The sequence below is a fragment of the Pezoporus occidentalis genome, unplaced genomic scaffold (genome assembly GCF_034315485.1).
Source record: "Pezoporus occidentalis ecotype Australia unplaced genomic scaffold, CSIRO_AGI_Poc_V1 ctg158, whole genome shotgun sequence".
NCBI classification, from domain to species: Eukaryota; Metazoa; Chordata; class Aves; order Psittaciformes; family Psittacidae; genus Pezoporus; species Pezoporus occidentalis.
Genome location: NW_026913404.1, coordinates 1,832,916 through 1,852,877, shown reverse-complemented (window position 1 = coordinate 1,852,877; position 19,962 = coordinate 1,832,916). Strand labels below are relative to the sequence as shown.

The 19,962-nt window shown below is 45.5% G+C and overlaps 1 protein-coding gene across 5 annotated transcripts in view; it reads right to left on the bottom strand.

The window, feature by feature from the left end:
- XPO6 (exportin 6) overlaps window positions 1-18,003 on the bottom strand; it is a 55,372-nt gene extending 37,369 nt beyond the window's left edge. For 4 of the 5 annotated variants that reach the window (XM_062611929.1, XM_062611930.1, XM_062611932.1 and 1 more), the window contains exons 1-2: window positions 17,804-18,002; window positions 1,222-1,312 (exon numbers count right to left, since the gene is read on the bottom strand). In XM_062611929.1, the coding sequence (XP_062467913.1) occupies window positions 1,222-1,312; window positions 17,804-17,806 (94 nt within the window). In that variant the 5' untranslated portion in view covers window positions 17,807-18,002. Of the gene's footprint in view, window positions 1-1,221; window positions 1,313-17,803 lie in introns of all 5 variants that reach the window. The other variant, XM_062611934.1, reaches the window with a different exon arrangement.
- Between the last annotated feature and the right edge of the window lie 1,959 nt (window positions 18,004-19,962).

Genomic DNA, 19,962 nt, shown 5'->3' with positions numbered 1-19,962 from the left:
GAAACCCCATGCTCAAGGAATGACTCAGCCTGGAGGAGGGAAAAAAAGAAAAATCCCACTCCAAAGCATTAAAAGCAACCTAATAATAGGCTTTAATGAAATAGGTATGTCACTTTAGAATACAGTTTGGACAAATACTACACCAGACTAATAGCAGAAAACTAAATTACACAGAAATCATACTATGAGCATTACCATTTTATCTATAAAAGCCAAATGCTGGGATACCAGGTCACTGCAAAACACAAGGAGTACTTCAGATCTGGCACAGTGTTATAAAACCCCTCATTTTAATGCAGTTGCTCAAAGAGCCATTGACTTTGGTATAGGTCAGCATATTAAAAACCCTCTCTGAACACTTGGGTACAGGATTTGGTCACCTCGCATCGAGTAACTACATACCAAACATGCCAAAGGGAAAACTTTACAGGGCTGTTTTACAGGTGAATCATATTGAATGCTTAATCAACCCGTTTCTTTCCTAAAACTTAAGCAGGAAAATGGGGGGTGCTGAAGGCTTTTACCTTTTCCACAGCAGATCTCCACAACAGAAAAAAGACTCACCCTTGCCTAGTCACTTATTCTTTATTTTACCAGATCTCTGGGAGTTTTTCCTGCTGTGACTTTTGGCACTGAAGTTAGAGATGGCAGAAGTTTGAGCATGAAAGCAAACTGCCTATTCACAGCCATCAATGACAGATGCAAGAAGCTAATATAGAGCTTCTACAGCCTGTAAGATCTCTGCTGGTTTTTCAGGACATCAGCCAAAATAAAACCTTGCTGCTTATTCCTACTTGTCATTTCACATAAGCTAAGCCAGTTTTCTGCTTTCCCTTCTTAATGCTGAACAAATCTGAAGTTCATGCTTCACCTCCAGGCAGAAGGTAGATGTTTTCCAGCACATGCAACTGAACAATGTACAGGCAGAAAAAACTTAACATCCTTCTCCTACCCTAACCAACTTACTACCCTTGATAAAAAACATCTCCATGCTCACAGCAGTAAAGAGTTACTGACATCTTATCTATAGGACATGCCATGGGATCTCCAAAACACAAACTATATATGCCTTTTCTTAAGCAGGAGAGTCCAAGGTGCCAGTTTGGAATGGGATAAAGTACTTTCTCATGCTGTATTGGTTGAACGTAACCAAGTGCTCTGCTGAGGTCTGCAGGCAGCAAAAACAAAGAGGCCCATCCTTTAGCAGTGGCATGAACTCACCTATCTCACGCTTCCGCTCATTTGTTGTGCAATTGTGGAAAAACTCTGTCATTAGACTCTCCAAAGCCCGTAGTGAGGCCTCCTCAGATGCCTGGAAACGACATTTAAAGAGAAGAGTTAACTCTAACTTCCACTTTTGACTTGCACACATGAGGTCGGCGTCATTCAAGTCACAGATGCACCCAACAAGAGTACAAAGTCCAGATGGAGGGCAAAATAATCTGCAATTTAAACTGCTTGTTGCTATCAAGTAGCAATAAAGTTTGACTACGTAAGTAAAAGCTTTGGACATGAACGGCCATTTGCTGAGCTGCATTAATGAAAACAGTACAAGAAGCTTCCTTTATTTTTGCTGGCATTTAGTGATGTTAAGTTAGTTAATCCTTGTCAAATTATTCTCAAGGACAGCAAGTTCAAGAAGAGGCTTTCAGCTGTTTAGACACACTAAACACAGCAATAGCACGGGGAGCATGGTCTCTGAGAGGACTCCTGACACCTATTCCTACTTCTGTCTCAGTGCCAGGTGTCTCCTGCAACACCAAAGCTGCTCAGCAAGAATTTCCAGCACTGTGAGAAGCAGTATACAAGTATTAAGCAATTTGATTCAGGAAGGTCATCTTCCTATCCCCAAATTTAGCTTTTATTATTGGAATTCATCAGTTAAAGCTCAGTGTTTTTAAGTCCTAAAATAACAATCAGAATTAGTATATAGCTGTTGCAAGATTACTAATGCTTTGCAGCTTTCTGGACTTGGGATGATATTATCCTAGTAACAGCACAGCATGAAACTTAGCCTCCCTAGCTATGCCATGCTTCCCTTATTTTAAGCCTGATAAACAGCCTTAGAAAACAGTATTACTGCAGTACACACCATGCCATTAGTCATTCCTCTAATGTTTTCAGTACACACTATCAATAATAAATGCATCAAGATTCAAGCCCCGACCTTCATCTACACAGAAGCAAAACAAGCCATTAAAGAAAACTGAAATTTCTGCCTCAAAAAGAAAGAACAGGAACAACCCCAATGCCTGGAAGCCTTCTACAAAGAGAAGAGCAAGAGACAACTGGCAGAAACACGATGGGCTTCTGTGAGGTCCCACTTCCACATACAGCAGTTTCCCCAAGGACCACTGGTGGGGCCAAGCAGCAGGAGACCCTCCTCAAACACCTGGATTAACCCCGCCCTGGAGAGCCAACAGCTCAACATAACAGTGTGGAAAGCAAAATTCAGCTCTGCTCTCCCAACAGCTGCAAAGGGATGCTCTGTAGGACACCACACATTTCCAATTACAAAGGAACACTGAACTTCATCCTACCTTTCCTCTTCCTTCCCCCACTTTTCCTCTATTTTTTTTCAAAGACCTGCTCTAGAAAGCAGAGACTGCTTTAGCAAGAAACATTGTTAGTGGGAATTTGGCTTAAAATAACCTACAATCAAATCAAAGCCACTTTGCTACCTTAAGCAAGCTCAAGCACCCATTATCACCTCTTTAATCCAGTTATCCATGGCCTCTGCAAACAGTCCCTCACACTATAAGCCTCCCTTGAAGCCAGCCCTTCAGCCACCCAACAGTGTCCCTCTCCTGCCAGTCACCATTTCCTAGATAACAGCAATATGTATTTGATTAAGTGGAGTCCTTAATGACATTAGGAAACAGCCACACTGCCATTTCTGCGCATTTATTTCTAGGATATCATGCACTGCTGCGAGTTCTTCCCCACTAGATCCAGACATACACATCCATATTTTCCTAAATCCCTCCAAGTTTACTTCTCTGCTGCTCAACACTGAGTCTCACCAATAGTTTCTGATGCCAAACTCCCAACAAGGAGTTTCCAAATGCTGTGCAGGTCAATTTGATGCAAATTCCTGTCTAAGGAGCACAGTTCTCCCACATCACCCCTCCACTGGCCAAGATCAAGATCGCCTCAATTCACAGAGAAGCATCAGCTCTGCACACAGGAATGGCAGGGCTAAGCCTTTTCACATAGTTAATTCAACCCTTCTTTCAGAAGAGTAGTTAAGTAATTTTTTTCCAAGATTCAAGATTTATTTCCTACTTTTGGAAATAAATTGCAGAGTTCTCATAATCTTGAACATCTGACATGTCCTCCACAGACATCAAACTGTCTCGGCACTGAGATTTTGAAGATGACCGAGTCTACTCCTAGGAGTATGCTTATCTTCTATATTAAAACCACCACCATCATAATGGTCAATGTGCAAAAGCAAAACAGAAAACAGAGAACACCACAAATATTTTATGTACAAAGCCCAGGCTGGCCAGAATCCAAGGCCAACATGGGCAGAAAGAAACAGCATGGCCTCTGAGATGGTTTTCTCCTATTTGACTTCTCCTGGCTGTTCTGGAGGTTTGTCCAGAGGAAGGTGGAGTAGCACAGATTGTCTGAAGCAATGAAAACCCAGCCCAGGATGGCCTCTGCAAACAAGAGAGTCTCCCACATACAACGACAGATGCTATGTGATGGCCACCCCCTTTTAGCTATTGCCAGGGCTTGAAAAGGTAAAAAGCAGCATTCTGCACTTGCTCGTGCCTTTGGGTATTCCTCAAGCTAACCAGGAATGTGGTAATCGCCCACCTTTCAAGCACAGGCTCTGATAACTAGGTCACCAAGATAAAGAGGAGATGTGCTGTTGGAGAGCTGCAGAGGAAATTTACCGTCTCTATATCCAGAAACCCCAAAAAGTAGATTATCTAGTGAGGCTGTAATGAAAGCAGAGCGGTTTGTAGCACCTGCAACTGTACCTGGCTACATGTAACTAATACACAGTTTGCTTTCCTTGAGGGCTTGGTGCTTACTCTGCGTTGAAGAAAAGAACAGAAAAGTACCAGCGGGGTCTGCAAAGAGAAATGCCAATTGTGATACTGAGCAGCACTGCAGACACATTAAGGACAGCTTCAGTCCTGCAACATCAGGACAAGATCAAACCCCGTGAGCAGTCAGAACCAGCACTACTCAGCTCAGCTTCTGTCCAAGTCCCCTTTCCTGCTTAAGAAATAGCCAGGTGGTCATCATGGCTTCATCAGGGTTACATTGGACTTTGGGAAGACAAATACCAACACAATAGCTACGGGCCATAAATCTTGCTCAACAGCTGAGGGCCAGTTAAGCGTGCACCAACTGAAACATGCTGCTATGCAAATATAAGTCAATCATCACACTCCGTAACTACTGGACAGCCCAGGTCCTGTGGAGCTATCTTGCACAGCAGCAGGCTGCATGCCAGGATCTCCCCTTGAGCAGGGACACCTCTCAAGGTCACTCCTTGCAGCTGAGATTTCTTGCCACAGGTCCTTTTTAAGTGACTAATAGCATGCTAAACTTTGAAATCTTAGCTAAGGGATATAAAGGATTGACTGTGCACATACAATCCTTTAGACATAAATTACTGACCAAGTCTGGGACTACATCTGGATCCAGCTGCACACCAACTCCTCTCTGAGAAGTTTAGAACAAAAGGGGGTACTTTCTGAGACTCATGACTCAAAGGGAGGAACTCCTGACAGCTTTATCTGACCCTGTCCTCTATGCAATAATAATCAAGTGTACCTCACCACTGAATCACGTTAATCCACTGTCGCATTTCTTATCAGCTTTGTTAAATCACTGCTTTGTGTCAATAAACATACTCCTACTTCTCTCTTACAAGTGAAGGGCATCTCCATCTGCAACAGGGTTGGTGTTTCATTTTTAAAGGTTTTCAGGGAAAGTCATGAAGTCTGGACCATCATTAGCAGATTACTACAGACTTTCTGGGTCAGAGCTGGCAGCTTGATTCACCTTCATGAGGCATCACTAAATATTCAGCTATTAAAATTGAAATATTCCCCATTCACTTTTACCAGTTGTAAAATCTGATCCCTCTCAACCCCAGGGCTCACTCTCAGGGCTTCCAATTGCCTGAACTCTCTGGCTGAGCTCTGACCTGCAGGCTGCTACAGAGATCATCTTAGCTGCCAGATTCAGCAAACCCTCCAGCCAAAGATAATGCCCTCAGTCACAGGTTACTGACACATGAAAGTAAGCAAGCAGGTCTAAATGCACCAACAGCTACAGATTCCTGTGTTTCAATAGGGCATCCACACTATAGTTTCAAAATTGTTTCAAAGATACCATCATGGAGAGATGTATCCCAGCTGATTCTCCCCAGAACAGGTGCTGTTAGCTGCTGCTGTGCTGCACTGGGTCCATGTTGCAGGGACTGGAGAAGTGTCAGGTCTGCCCCAGGTCTGTTCTTCCTGAATTGCCCTGTGTGACCTGAACAAGACTTGAAATGGATCAGGGCGGGAAACAGCCACTGGCAATCTACATCCTTACCATCCCCATTTCTGCTTCATTAAGTTTGCCAAAGGTGTTTCATTAACGGTTTTCAGACCAGAGGGGTGTAGCTGCTTACTCATACCATTTATCTATGGACTCCAACCTTAAGTTCCCTCCTCATACAACCAGAAAAATAACAGATTCACAGCTGAGACTACAGACTCCTATTTTGACAGAAGTTATGAGATATGCTACCAAGAACTTGCACAGAGACATTCTCCATCCACCAAAACAAAAGATCTACAAACCCAGGATGTACTGGCTGATGTCAGGGCTAGCGTTCAAATACATTTTAAGATGCATGAGCCATTAACCAATTTGGGTTGATTAAGGAAAAAATATTAATAGCTTCCAACTTACAGCATTTTAGGGTGTTCAAACTCCAGTTCACTGCACCTCATTGAAGCTCTAGAGAAGCAAAGTCTTTGTGCCTTGCTGCTTAAACCAGGACTATCCCAAATTCAGTTCAGTCTGTAGACTAGGACTACAGGGTTTGGGTAGGAGGAGTTACCCATCCAATTCTGATGAATGACAGCAGAATGATTTTTGGATTGCAATTTAGACATTGTATACTGAATTTAATAGAAGAGACAACACACAGTTTGCAGATAACCAAAGACAACCCCACCCCTTAAAAAAAGTACCTGATCATTCTGGAAGATATGAAAGTGCTTTATAATGCTATTTCAATTTGTTCCAGAAGTGCTTTTATTTAGGAGATCACTTCTTATCCTTCTATTTCATTTTAAGTTGTCTAAAGTGATTCTTTTAAAGGAAAGCTCTTCCCTAATGCTTTGCCATAAAAACACAAGCTGTTAACTTTACAGTTTGCTATTAACAGCTCAGTAGAGCATCAGTCATGCAAACAACACTCTAAATAGGGCAACTCAGGCTGATGACAACTGCAAGAGGAGGGTTATGTCTGTTGAGTACTTCTCTAATGTGTTTGGAAATGGGTATCACTCCAAGACAAAATTAAGGTAATCCCGCTACAAAGCTCTTTTTAGTAAGATGTTAATTGCAGCTGCAATGTTACAAAGGTGACTTTACCCCTCAGGCAGCACTGGAATACTGTCCTCTGACACAGAAGACTGGCTTTTGCACTACACAGCTGAACCTTAAAACCACCTCATTCAGTGGAAAATCTAAACCTCCTTCAACATCTCTATTCTTCAGACAAAGAGGAGGGAATCTTTCTGTTAGGCATACCATCATGTTTTTTAATTCAGACACCCACTCTTATTCCATCCCTCCCTTCAATACCTGCACCGCTGAAGCACTTCTCACACCATATCTAACACCCACCATCCCACAAAACCTCCTACTCTGTGTACCAGCTACATCTACCAACTTGTGCTCCTTAATGGGGAACTCTTCCAGAAGAGGAGGGACTGCAGGAGAGCACACAATATGAAACCCAGCTGTCTGGAGTGTTCCCCAGCAGGAATTGTTGTAATGCCACCAAGCCTGTGCATAGGGTTAAGAAAAAAGAAGAATCATGCACACACCACAATGGCAGCTGCTAGTATAAAGTAACTCATCATTCTACTTTTGCTGAATTACACTGTCCCATCCTCTTCCACCTCAGAGCCTTCTGCTTCCAGCTTTCTGCAGTTACTTCATAGCACAGTTAAACATGCACAAATACAAACCACTACACTTTAGCTGAATTTGCTTCCTTCTATTATCACTTTTATTGCTGTAGACTTTTTTTTTTGGAAACTTGGTCAAGACTAGCTTAGTAATATACATACCTAACATGCGTATGTTTTAAAGTAGTAATTTACGCATTTAAGAATTACCAGGGTGTCTTTCAGAGGCTCTCCCTGCCCAAGCCCAAACATAACATGGTAATGAACATGTTAAGTTAGTCATTACACTCTCAGAAAGACTGTGTTATTCCAAACTTGCCTTTGTGGGCCACAAAAGTCTCCCTTCTGCAGCCATCAGCAAAGCAGACATTACCACCACTTTGGTGAAACCCTGGAGGAGTCCCGAGTCACTCGATGCAGTGAAGTTCATGAACCAAGTGCAGTATTTTTAGCAACAAAAGCAGAATTATAGTGTTTTAGAAAGAAGTTGTACGACACCCAACACATCCTCTAGAAAGGATGAACGCACACACCGGGAGGCAGAGCTGTGCAGCTCAAAGACACTATTACTCATGACATTTAATCATTTCCAACTCAAGATTTTTGAAGTCTGTGGTCTCCTTATCAGTACAAATCACACAGAGGTCTTAAATTAGGCAGCACACTGCTGATGGTATCGAGACACGATTCTGGCTTTATTCTCAGCTTCCTTGTTGCATTTCAGAGATGTTTTTGTGTTTTAATGAACCAAAAGTAGACTTATCTTTATTCTGTGCTTTGGGAACAGCTCAGGCTCCTGGTGTTACTTCAAGAAATATTCTGGCTGCAGAATACATCCCACTTGCTTGGTTCACTCATTTCAAGGGCCGCAACTTGTGCAGCTTGCTAATGAGACATAGATTTCACAAACTCGTTTCTGTTGCACCATAATTTAAGAAAAAAAATCTACTGTAAGAGTCATGAATTACTGTTCCACCTCAAGGCAACCAGCAGAGGAATAAAGGCACCATGCCACTGTCCATCTCCCTGCTGTGATGAAGCCAATGTCCAGCTGCTCAAGGCCCTTCTGCCTGCACAACTCACCACTTTAGAAACCCCAAACTGTGCTTCAGGAGTTGATTTATTTTATTTAAACGTCAGTTAAGGACTAAAAATGACCACAGGCTGAACACTACTGCACTGGACAGGCTGTGAAGAGGCAGCAGTGATAATGTGATTTCTCAAACACGACAGGGATATCATCTTACCTGTAAACACTGCCCACTACACAAGTAATCAGGCACCTTTTTGAATACCTTAGGGATCTTATTTCTTAAATCTCCTTGTTTAGGCAGTTTCAGTTAACCAGGCTTCAGGTTTTAAGGTTGAACTTTGACTAACAGGCTCAAGTGTCTGAGTCTGATTCTTTCTAAACCAATAACTCAAAATCAACATAATCAAGCACAGTAGCCAGCACATCCTCCACTGAGCATTTCATGTTCACTTTCCTGTTTACAACAGGAACACAGCAAGCACAGAGCATGAAAACTCAACGCCTAGAAATTCTCTTAGAAACCCACTGAAGGGATAAAAATCATCACAGCAAGCTGGCCTGGGCAAAGTAAGATTTAGATGCAGCACCATTCCAAGCCATGCTCTTGCTGAGGATGACCCCAAAAGGAAGGTGGGCTGCACACATGCCGACAACTCACCAATTGATTTACTGTGGTTTAGCTGCTGAAAGACTTAGTAACACATTATTACCCCAAACAACTAGTTGCTAAAACAATAACACACAGATGAGAAGTGCAGGAGTGCCCAAAGCAGACTAGAGGCACTTTTTGGATTTAAGGCTTAAATTTGACAATCTCACTACAGTAATTAGAGCTTCCTCAGTAGACACTCAGCTTGGACAGTTCTTTGCTGCTGTCCACCACTTTTTAAGCCACCTCTGATTAACACCCCAGCTGAAAATTTATCAGAAAAAATCCATACGGTCAAAGTAAGCTCTTAAGATGGACACCACACAAGGTCGAGCATCTGCCAAGGGCCACTTCCCACTCGCTAAACACTGCAAGGTGACTCTGGTTCTCTCCGAGAGTACAGAACTAACTCAAACTCTCCCAGTGAAGTCCAGAAACTGTTACATCTCAAAGGAACAGTTTTGCAATCGCAGTGTTTGGGCCCTTCCTTTCACCTCACATGCTCCCTTGGCTGCGTTCCCTGGGATGTGCCACACTTCAAAAGAGCCACCGACAGCATAGAGGGAGATCCTGTCCTTTTTCGTAAGGTAAATGCTCTTGCAGGAGTTCCAGGATCACGGGGTACAAATCACTTCCCTTTTCTCTGCATAAGCAAGTTTAGGCTTGCACAAACCACAGGGCTGGTCTAACTTAACTCATTTTGAGATAACCCTTCCCTTTTATGTGAAATAACCCAAGTTTTACAAAGCAAGGTAAGAACAAGAACCCAAGGCCATACTATTTTGGACACAGGTATGTTGGGGGTGGGGGAGAAGAAAAGGTATTTGTGGAGGGAATAAAAAAAACTCCTTATAAAAAATATTTATAAAAAAGTAAAAAAAGGGGTTAAGAAAAAAACTTGCATCTTCTTATTCATGCTCAAGAACAATCAACAGCTGAGCAGCAACAGCACATAAAATGAACTTACAAACACTGCAAAGTTGAAATCAGTTTTAAAAGCCGCACTTATCTTCCAGTTTTAACCAAAGAACTCTATTCTTGCTCTTACAGATTGATATTTGATGCTTCAAAATGCTGAAAAGCTTGTTCCTCACCTCTTGTTCACACGTGGCAGCTCCTTTGACCAGAGAAGAGATTATAAAAGATGTGTGACAGGAGTCTAAACCTGGCATGTCTGTACACCAGCAAGAGCTGGCCAAGATGCATTAATGGGCTTTTAAAAAACAATTCTCAAGTACTTCACTGCCTGCAAAGCTGCAAATATTTATCTCAACCTACAGGCAATTCACAGACACCTCTTAAATCACAGTTGTTTGCAGTCCTAACTGAAGAAGCCTCTGAAATTACACACCTGTGCAGAGCTGGAAATGGAAAGCATCAGGACAAGCAAAAAAGAAAGTGAATGTAGGAAGAAAACAATTATTCAGCCCATTTCTTAAAATGGCACTTGTATTCAGATGCAGCTCCAGCAAGGCAAATCCTTGTTGAGATTTAATGGCACTGACACATCCCAGCTCCCCATTTTCCAGGTAGTTCTTCCACATCTGCTTCTGCCTGGCAGGATTCAATGATGATGATGGATGATGATGATTTAGCCCATTACCTTGGGAAAAACTCTTCAATGCAGACTACAAAGGGCCATCAGTGCAAGGTTTATGGCAAGCTTAGGAGAAGGACTATACCTTACCCAATATATTGCACCAGCCAGATGTGATTTCCAAGGAGGTATATGATTCCACTACCCAAACCCATGATATGTTACAAGACACTCACTCCCTATTAAAGAGACAAAGAAAGACTGATATTGCCAAGTTAAATTCCTGTCAAGAACATTAAAACCTGTGTTGGGCATTTAAGAGTATATAATGAAACCATCATGGACAACACCAGGGAAATAAATACAAGACCTTCTTTTTTTAACCTTAAATGCTTCCAAAGGACAGCACATGCAGGAAGAACTTTCAGTCCACTCAAAGACAAAACAAGATGCTGATATCTGCAAAGTTTCTGCACTTTGGGCTATTTCACAGCAACAGCCTGCTTCTCACCGTTTCATCTCCTGCAGCTTTGGGGCAAGCACTGCACGCAACCTGCACAGAAAGTTGCAGGGTTCTCAGACAGGCCAACACAAACAGACTTCGGTCACCACGACCCAGCCCACTTCATCAAGCACCAGCAGGAAACAAGAAAAAGCAGCTGAAACTCTGTTGCCAGCTGCTGCACAGCAGCTTCCTCCTTTGCTTTTCCTCCATCACAAAAACTGCTCCTCCTGGTCTCCAGGGCTGCTGGTAGGACCAGGAGACTGGTGAAGCCTCAGCCATGGATGGGAGCAGGAACAGTCTTGCTCCTGAGCACCATGCTTGCATGTCAGAAATGATAGGCCATGAACACACTGTCCCCCTCTTTCCCTTCACATTTTAAATAAGAAAGTCAAGGAATTGCAGAAAATTTAATCTTACCCCTGAGAAGCAAAGGAACAGGGCAATGGTACAGCAAAAAACACCCCTAGGCACTACAGACAAACACGGTCTAGTGGAAGGTGTCCCTGACCATGGCAGGAAGTTGAAACTAGACAAACTTTAAGGTCCCTTCTAACATAAACCAGTCTGGGATTCTGTGATACAGAGCAGCTGTCTTCACTGTATCATTTCCAGACCTTGATCTTAAACATACTGTTTGATCTCCAACACCAGCGACCACTCCAGGAAAACAACCACAGAGATAAACTTCAGCGAAAGAAACCATCCTCAATCCCAAAGAAAGGGACAAGTACTGCAGTGCAGAAGAAATCTGTTCTGGGTTTACCCACCAAAGCAGGAGAGAATCAACCCAGAAGAGACATTTCAAACAAAATTGTCTCCCATAAGGAAAAAACCCCTCACTCTTTACTCTAGAAGGCTGCATCCCATAAATTCAATGCTGACTTTGGCATCCTGACAAGCCAGTACACAAAACAGATGAGTACGCTCTTTTCTCTAAAGAGGGGGCAACAAGGAATCCTCACAATCCCTCTTGGAAAGACATTCATGCTGCAGTTAAAGCTGGAACAAAAGAAGTCCACTGCTAAAAGTACACACAGACTTGCAAATCCAGCCACAAACTCCAAGATGTTGAAACAAATAAAAGATAATACAGAGCATGGTGCAGGGAGATGGTAAAATAAAAATAAATATAATTCTGTGCAGGATCCTCATAGGAGAGGGATCAGGGAAGATTAGGGAGGAACATCAGGAATTTGGGATGTTGCCAGAAGACCCAAAAAAAAAAAAAAAAAAAAAAGAAAATCGGGTGGAGTGAAAGCTTCCTACCCCAACTGTAAATAGAAATCAGAAATGTGGATAAAGAAAGGAATACTATGTGGAGGGGCGAAAGGTCAGACTGGAAAGTTGCTTCATCACAGAAACACCTTTCATAAACCTTAGCTGCTCCTGAGCCCACGCCTCGAGAGGCTGCACCATTCCCGACCTTCCCCTGGACCCACTCCATTTCTGACCACAGATATTAACCCCAAGGGCTGTCTGGGTGAGTAAGCAACTTCTTGAACATCATAATCAGCAGGGGTAAAGCAAATTCCTCTACAGTCGGCTAATATTTACACTTTCATTGGAACAAGCAGACCTTCACGAGAGATCAGGGACACGCTACACGCTTTACCGCTCTAAACGGTATTCAAAGCATTTTATTTTGTCAAAACAAAGCTGGCAAACACCACCTTTTTTCTCCAAAACCAGAGACTGCCATGCTCATATCTGGGATGCAGAGAAGGCCAAAGCAGAGTGACACAAATACAGTTATTAACAAGAAATAATCTGCTGACTGATAAAGGATAATAAGCAGCTCTGCGCTGGAGCCAGGCTGAGAGCTGGGCTGGTTCAGCCTGGAGAAGAGAAGGCTCCTTAAGGGGAGACCTTAGAGCAGCTCCAGTGCCTAAAGGGGCTACAAGAAACCTGGAGAGGGGCTTTGGACAGGGGCCTGTAGGGACAGGACAAGGGGGAATGGCTTTAACCTGAGAGAGGGGAGACTGAGAGGAGCTCTTAGGCAGAAGTTCTTCTCTGTGAGGGTGCTGAGGCACTGGCACAGGGTGCCCAGAGAAGCTGTGGCTGCCCCATCCCTGGCAGTGTTCAAGGCCAGGTTGGACAGGGCTTGGAGCAACCTGGTCTAGCAGAAGGTCTCCCTGCCCGTGGCAAGGGGTTGGAACTGGATGAGCTTTAAGGTCCCTTCCAACACAAACCAATCTGGGATTTGGAAAGATTTTAGGACACATTATTCTACTAGACAGGTATCAGCCCATACATGTAAAAGCCACAGTGTTTTTCTACTTTGCATATACTAACACCCTTGAGAAACATAACAGCTTCTTCTCCATGATCTAAATGGCAACACTTAATAACATGCATCAAAATAACCAAACAAAACAAATTCCTCAGGGCTTTTGGGTATCCACACACTGAGAGATCTCATCACAGCACTGAACCCCACTGCACGAGCTCAGCAGAATATGCCAAGTTTTAATGCTTTTGTACTAAAATATTTGCAACAATCACCACTCATCTATCAGTGGATGGCCACCACCGTCATCTGGCAGAAAGAGGGTTTTCAAGCTGGTTTAGTGGATCTTGAGGCTCAACTTTTTTCCTTTGACAGCTTTTAGTTGAATGGAAGACAATGCAGGTCTTTCAAATATCATGTATGTATTGTAATAATTATAGATCTTCAAATGTATTTATATATCACCATGCTGCTAAATTAGGCATTTTCTTCAGAGAAAAAGCTTCCATTCTGAGGGAAGCAGCCTTAACAGCCACACTCCAGACCAGCTTTCCTGCTCCAAGCTTACTTCCGATTCCCCCTTCTCTTAACTCTGCCCAAAGGAACGTACAGGCTCAGCCCTCACTCAGGGCCACCACAGGCAGCCAGTACTGCTGGGCATACCTGGCTGTGCTCTGCACCTACACGGGCTTTGCTGCAGAGTAGTAAATACATGAAAGTTCTCCAGCATGAAGTCTCAGCTCCCATTTCCTGATTTAATAAAGCAGGGGCACAGAAAGTTATGACGTGACTCCAAGGCTGAAAAAGGAAGCCAGATGTCAGAGCTGCAGCTCAAACTTCTAAGTTCCCATTCTCTCATTTCTCAGTCGAGTGAGTCAGAATGGTTTAAACAGGGTTTACTTTTATTTTTGAGCTATAGACTTGAAAGAGGATACACAGGAAGCTGACAGAACTTCAGACCAGCACACCACAGCAGTCTGGGTTTGGTACTGCACATCAGCCAGCAATGCCTCTGGCAGGGGACAACACACTCCAGCTCCCTCCTGGTCCCAAGAATCTCGTCATTGAGCAGAGGACACCTCACCATGCATGAGCATTTTCTGCCTGCCCAGGAAGCGTGCTCAGCTTTACCATCTCCTCCATCTCTTGTTATGACAGGACACCCCTGTAGCTCACCAGCTCCATGAACAGGCACAACAGCCCAGACATCATTTAAAACATGACTTTCACAACAGCAAGAAGCTGCTGCTGCCTCTGCCACACCAGTGTCCTCAGCCTCCCAGCATAGGAGACATCAGGAGTGGTCCCAAAACCACAGCCTGCAGACCTGATCCAGCCTCAGGGTCACCAGCTCAGCTGAGATACGTAATAAGCATGAACTATTTTGGTAATTCAGCAGCAAGCTTCTTGGCAACCAAGTGAGCCAGAATAACCTATGGCTCACCATTACCTGACCAGATATGCTGCAATCCAGACATACTTTATTCCTAAACAAACGGAAGGCTTCAAAAAACAGCAGGTCTCCAAAGGAAGCTTCAAACATAAGAAAATGACAGCACCTACCGCTAAAAAAAGAAAGAAAAAAAAAAAAGAATGTGATAAAGGCTATAAAATAAAGCTAGGATGTTGCTGCAGGAAACTTAGAAAGATTCAAGCTACACACGCCCACTGCCGACTTCATTTCTGCAAGTAATATTTGCTTCACAAAGAACAGGGACATGAGCATCTCTGGATGTTGTGCTGCCACTTTCATTGTCTGCTTCCCACTGTGCCACGTGTTTACAAGGCCTGGTGACAACCCTAAAGAAGGGTGACTTGTTTTGTAACTACAGCTTGTTTGCAGTTCTCTGACTGAAGGGCTGACTTCGTATGGCACCTTTAAATCTGATACACAACAGCATTTCATGGAAGAAGTCCCCTTTCCTAAGTGGTTCCTCTAGTTGCTGGCAGGACACAAACCCCACATAACTAAAGAATACATTCTCTGGGAGGTGACCCCCTGACTTCCAACCTCACATAGGAGTTACGAGGTAACTGGCATTCTTAGGTGATCGTAACTGAGCTCTGAGACGGCTCATCTTTGCTAGTGTCAGCAGAAAAAAAGGTAAAGAATGAGCAATGAGACAAGTTCATAGCTTATCTGGATACAAAACACAAATGCATTCAAGGACTAGTTCCACAACAATATTTATTTCAAAGCTGTTTGTTAAAATCATCTAGAAGGATCATAAAAATTGTCTAAGGAACTCTATTAATACTTTGTGGTCTATCAAAGAAGAGAAAAGCTTGAAGAGTTCTACCTGAGTGCTTAAGTTGGAGCTAGTTACCCTGTGCTTAGAGCTTAACTTGACTCCACAGAAACCCACTTGAGGAGCCTGTATTTTACAACACTATTTTCTCTACAAAGATATCATGACATCATCAACACTGATGCATCCTTTTCTCAGAAAGCTACAACCCGGATGCCCTACAAGAACTATTTAGCAGATACACATTAGTCTGATGTGCTGTGAGCCTGTGATAACCACCACAGAGTTACAACAAGCAGAAAACTTCACACAGCAGGGCTGCTCTATACAAATACCTCGGAAAGCAAAAGAATGATTCAAGCTTCCTGTGAAACTAAATAGCTTTTTAATGGTGGCATTAAGATTTCTGAGCCACTCGTGGCATCTGAGCACGGAGAAGCAACACCTGCTCCACAACACATGTAGTTTCTGAGCTCACTGTACACCACTGTATTCTCCTCCTGCCTTTGCTGGCTGCTCCAACTTTGTAATTTGTCCTCAACATTCCTTCCCAGTTAACGAAGCTCTAATTTATTACTGCTTTCATTGCTTACTCTCCTCCCTACCAACCCAATTCAACCTCAGCTAATAAAATCTGCTTCCACAAGTCTGTCTTTTGGACAGCAGAGCTGAATTCTGTTTTATTTGTTCCCAGTATGCCTTACAGCAGCTCATCTTCACACCTTCCCAACTGTTTCCAGGAAGGAGGGTACACTACCAACAGAACATGCCCATCTGTGAGCTACAGGGAAATGGGAACATAAGGAAAATTTTGCACAGTACTCACATGGTGAGTTACAGCAGTAAATTCTGCAGCACAGCCCGAGGACTACTTCATAACTTCCAAAGCCTGTACTCTGCTGGTAGCTGAACCAAGAATTGGATTTTCAAGGTAAAAAAGAAAGCCAGGAATAACTCAGGAGGCTGCACATGCATAGTTGTATGGAGGTAAGGGAAGAACTAAGGAGTCCTTTTGCTACCTGCAGTTACCAATGCAACCCTGAAGCACAAAACTCTGTAACTTCTTTCCACATGCAGAGCTGCAGTTTGTTACATACAACTGGTCTAGCAAATTCCCTAGACTCTACTGTTTTATTTATTCATCTTTAATATGAATATTCAGTTGAATACATCTTCTTGAAGTATTCACTAAAAAGAATCCACCTCAATATCATCCTCCTTTGGTTGAAGCTAAATTCAGAAAGACCTGTGACATGTGGCAGAGAAGTTCATGAGTCCATGCTGAGCAGGCAGGCACATCCCTCACACTCACAGATCCAGTAGTAGGCTGCTACTTGCGTTTACTGAGGAGGCCATACCCACCCCAGCAGACACCCTGCAGAGCAGCAAAAACTCTCAAAAGGCCTAATGAAATTCAACTTAAATGGGCTACAAAGGCTTCATAAACTTACAAAAGTGCACAGGAGCACATCAAACAGTGCACAGATATGATTATTTTGGCTTCTGGGTGAAAAAAAAAAATCACAACTGCAAACCAAAGATCTCAACTTCCTGAAGAAAAAAGGTGCAAGGCCTGAGCCTACATCACCTAAAATGGCTTAAGACAGGAAGTGGTGGAAAAGTAGACCAGTAAGTAATGCATTTGCCCAGTGGGGCTCTCTGGGTGAAAGGGGACAGGAGGCAGACTTCCATGAGCTGCTGAACACACCTCTACTTACTGATCAACTGCAAAGTACATGTACGTGGCTCCCCCTTGTCAGCCTGATCAATTTTGGGATATGAGGTTTCCCTGCAGGTAGAGCAAGGGAAAAATAAGAACAGCAGTTGTTACTCAGCATATCACTGCCAGCCCATGCTACAGTGATAGTGAGTGATATCACAACCCCCTGAAGACAGATTTCCACCTACCAGCCCTGCAAGCCTGACTGTGCATGCAGCTAGTGGATTAAAGATGTCTCCTCTAGCTTCTTCTCAAGAGAAAAAAGATTGTGCAAATCAAAGCATGTCACAGCTCAGCTCCGTATCCCTCCCAGGACTGCACACTGCTACTGCTACTGCGAGGCCGCTGACGACCAGTATCTGCAGCAGAGTTACAGAAAGCTCTGCACAGAAAGGAATCCAGGTCACTGCTGCAGCTTGTCAAAGGCTAAACCGGGGGCAAACGGGGCAAATCCACGGCTGGCACCGGAGAAAACCACAATTCTCCTCCCTTCCCAGACGCTCCCAGGAGGAATTTCTGCTTTCACGGCTGTTACAAAGTGTCACCACAGCGGGTCGGGAGGCGGAGGCCTCCCCTCACCCCCTGTAGAGCTCCCAGGCCCGCACCCCCGGCCCAGCCTGCTCCCCGCAGCAGGCCGCGGGCCGCCCGGCCCCGGCCTGGGAAGCAAGCGTGCCCGAGACAGGCCGCGGATCCCCTCCGCCCCCCCGCTCCCCCCGCACTCACCATGGCTGCCGGTGGCTCCGCGGGGCGGCTCTAGGCACGGCGCCGCGCTCCGCTCATGTCATGGCCAGCGACTGCCGCCACCTCCCAGCCCCCGGGCCTCCCCCGGCCGGCAGGACGGGGAGCCCCGGGGCGCTGGGAAGGGGCGGGGCGGCGCGGGGCTGAGCGGGCGCGGCGGAAGCGCGGCGGCAGGCGCAGGGCACGGCTACGGCTAAGGCTACGCCAGGATCATCCTGCCGCGCACCGGGACGCGGCTCCGCCCGCCCCTCACCGCCCCGGCCCGCCCCCTCCCACCGCCGGAAATGGTCGCCGGGCCCCAGCAGCCAATCACAACCGAGGCGGTGGTGCGGGCGCATGCGGACCTCGCCGCCCTGCGCCGCGACCGCCATCTTGGAGGTGGGCACGGTGCCTCGCGGTTGGGGTGGGTTGCGCATGCGGAAGAGGCGCTTCCCTCCGGGCAGGTCGGGCAGGGTGTGAGCGCGCCCTTCGCCCGCGCGGCGGGGGGGGGGCGAGGGCGGAGCTCGCCGGGCACGTTGCCTGGCAACGCGATGGGGCAGCCGCGGCCTAGACTTGCGCCTAGAGCCTTGACCTTGACCCCTGCGCTGCCGGCAGCCCTGTTCCAAAGACATGCGCAAGGGCGCTGTGTTCACTGGGTTTGTGCCCATCTGGCTAACTAAATAGCTAAAATGAGGTGGAGGGGAGCCCCTCAACCCTGCAGTCAGCAAGGGTAATGAAGCTACATGGCATGGAAACCCGCTCCAAAACACATACACCTGAGGGCTTACCTCAGCATGGGCTCTCGGTTTTCCAAACGCCTGATGTGGCATTGGGTGAGGGTGTTAACGGAGGTACAGCAGTGGGTGAATTTAAGGAAATCCAGCACCAAACTGGTGCCTGGGACCAGCTGGAGCACCAAAACAATGAAGTCAATACAGATCAAACCACTTCCTGTGGTTTCCAACCTCTCCTGCGGCGTTTCAGTTGGAAAGGATTGCTGAAACTGGCAGCTTAATGGGCTTTAGAGGGGACAGTATGCATATGGGGACATTGCAAATGCTTGTGCTTATATTAGAGGATTAAACAAAACAACAGGGAGGGAAATAAACCCTTTGTAGGGGTAATTAATCATGAGGCTCAACAAGAAGATAATGGTTGAGCAGTCCCATGTCTTCTCCACAGCAGAGCACTGACCCTGCAGCCCCTATCCCGCTCAGCCCTCTCAGCCCTTCCTGCTGGGTAGGAACACCATTCCTGGGCCATGCAGGCTGGTACAGACCTCTCCAAGAAGATGACATGCAGCTCACAGCCAAGCAGATGCACAGGAGATGCCAGCCCTTCACTGCCATGTGCTGGTGAATTGCCATGTGCACCCCTAGGCACAGCACCATCTCCAAAACCTACCTCTCCAACACCTCCAAACCCTTCCAACACCCCCAAAGTGCCACTGATACCTCCAAAACCCCTCAGCACCTTAAAAACCTCTCCAACATCTCCAAAACCTATCCAATGTCTTCAAACCCTCTCCAAGACCTCTGAACTCCTTCCAACGTGTGTAAACCCCCTCTGAAACCTCTCCAACACCTCAGAAACCTTTCCACCTCCCAAACCCCTCCAAAACCTCTCCAACATTTCCAATACCTCCAAACTCCCTCCAGCCCCTCCACAGCTGCTCCATCCCCTCCGAAACACCAGGCTGAGACGAGCTACGCGCCATTGACAGCAGCTGGAATTGCCTCGAGGTGCTGCCTCAGCGAGGGATACATGGAGATGCTGCAGCAGCATGGGCAGAGGGCAGGTTCCCATGGTGACCATTCAAAGGATAGTCTCCTTTTATCCCCGTATTCCGACAGGGTGTTGTCCACACGTGCTCCCAGGTGCATGTTGCCCACCGAGAAGAGACAGCTGCAGGACACGTTCCTGCTGAGCTGTGCGCCCCATGCCTCTGAAGCCACAGAGACCTGCTCCTTCCGCCCCTGTGGAGTCTGGGATGGTTTGTGCTTTCTGGCTCTCCAAGAGAGGAGCAGCTCCTGGGCTGGGGCAGGAGGGATCTGGTGTGCAGGGACCAAAAGTAAGAAGGGAAACCTGCCAAAATGCTGGAACTTCACAGGGAGCTTTTCTCTATTCATACTTTCCTCCAAAACCCAAGCTGTGGAACACTTTTA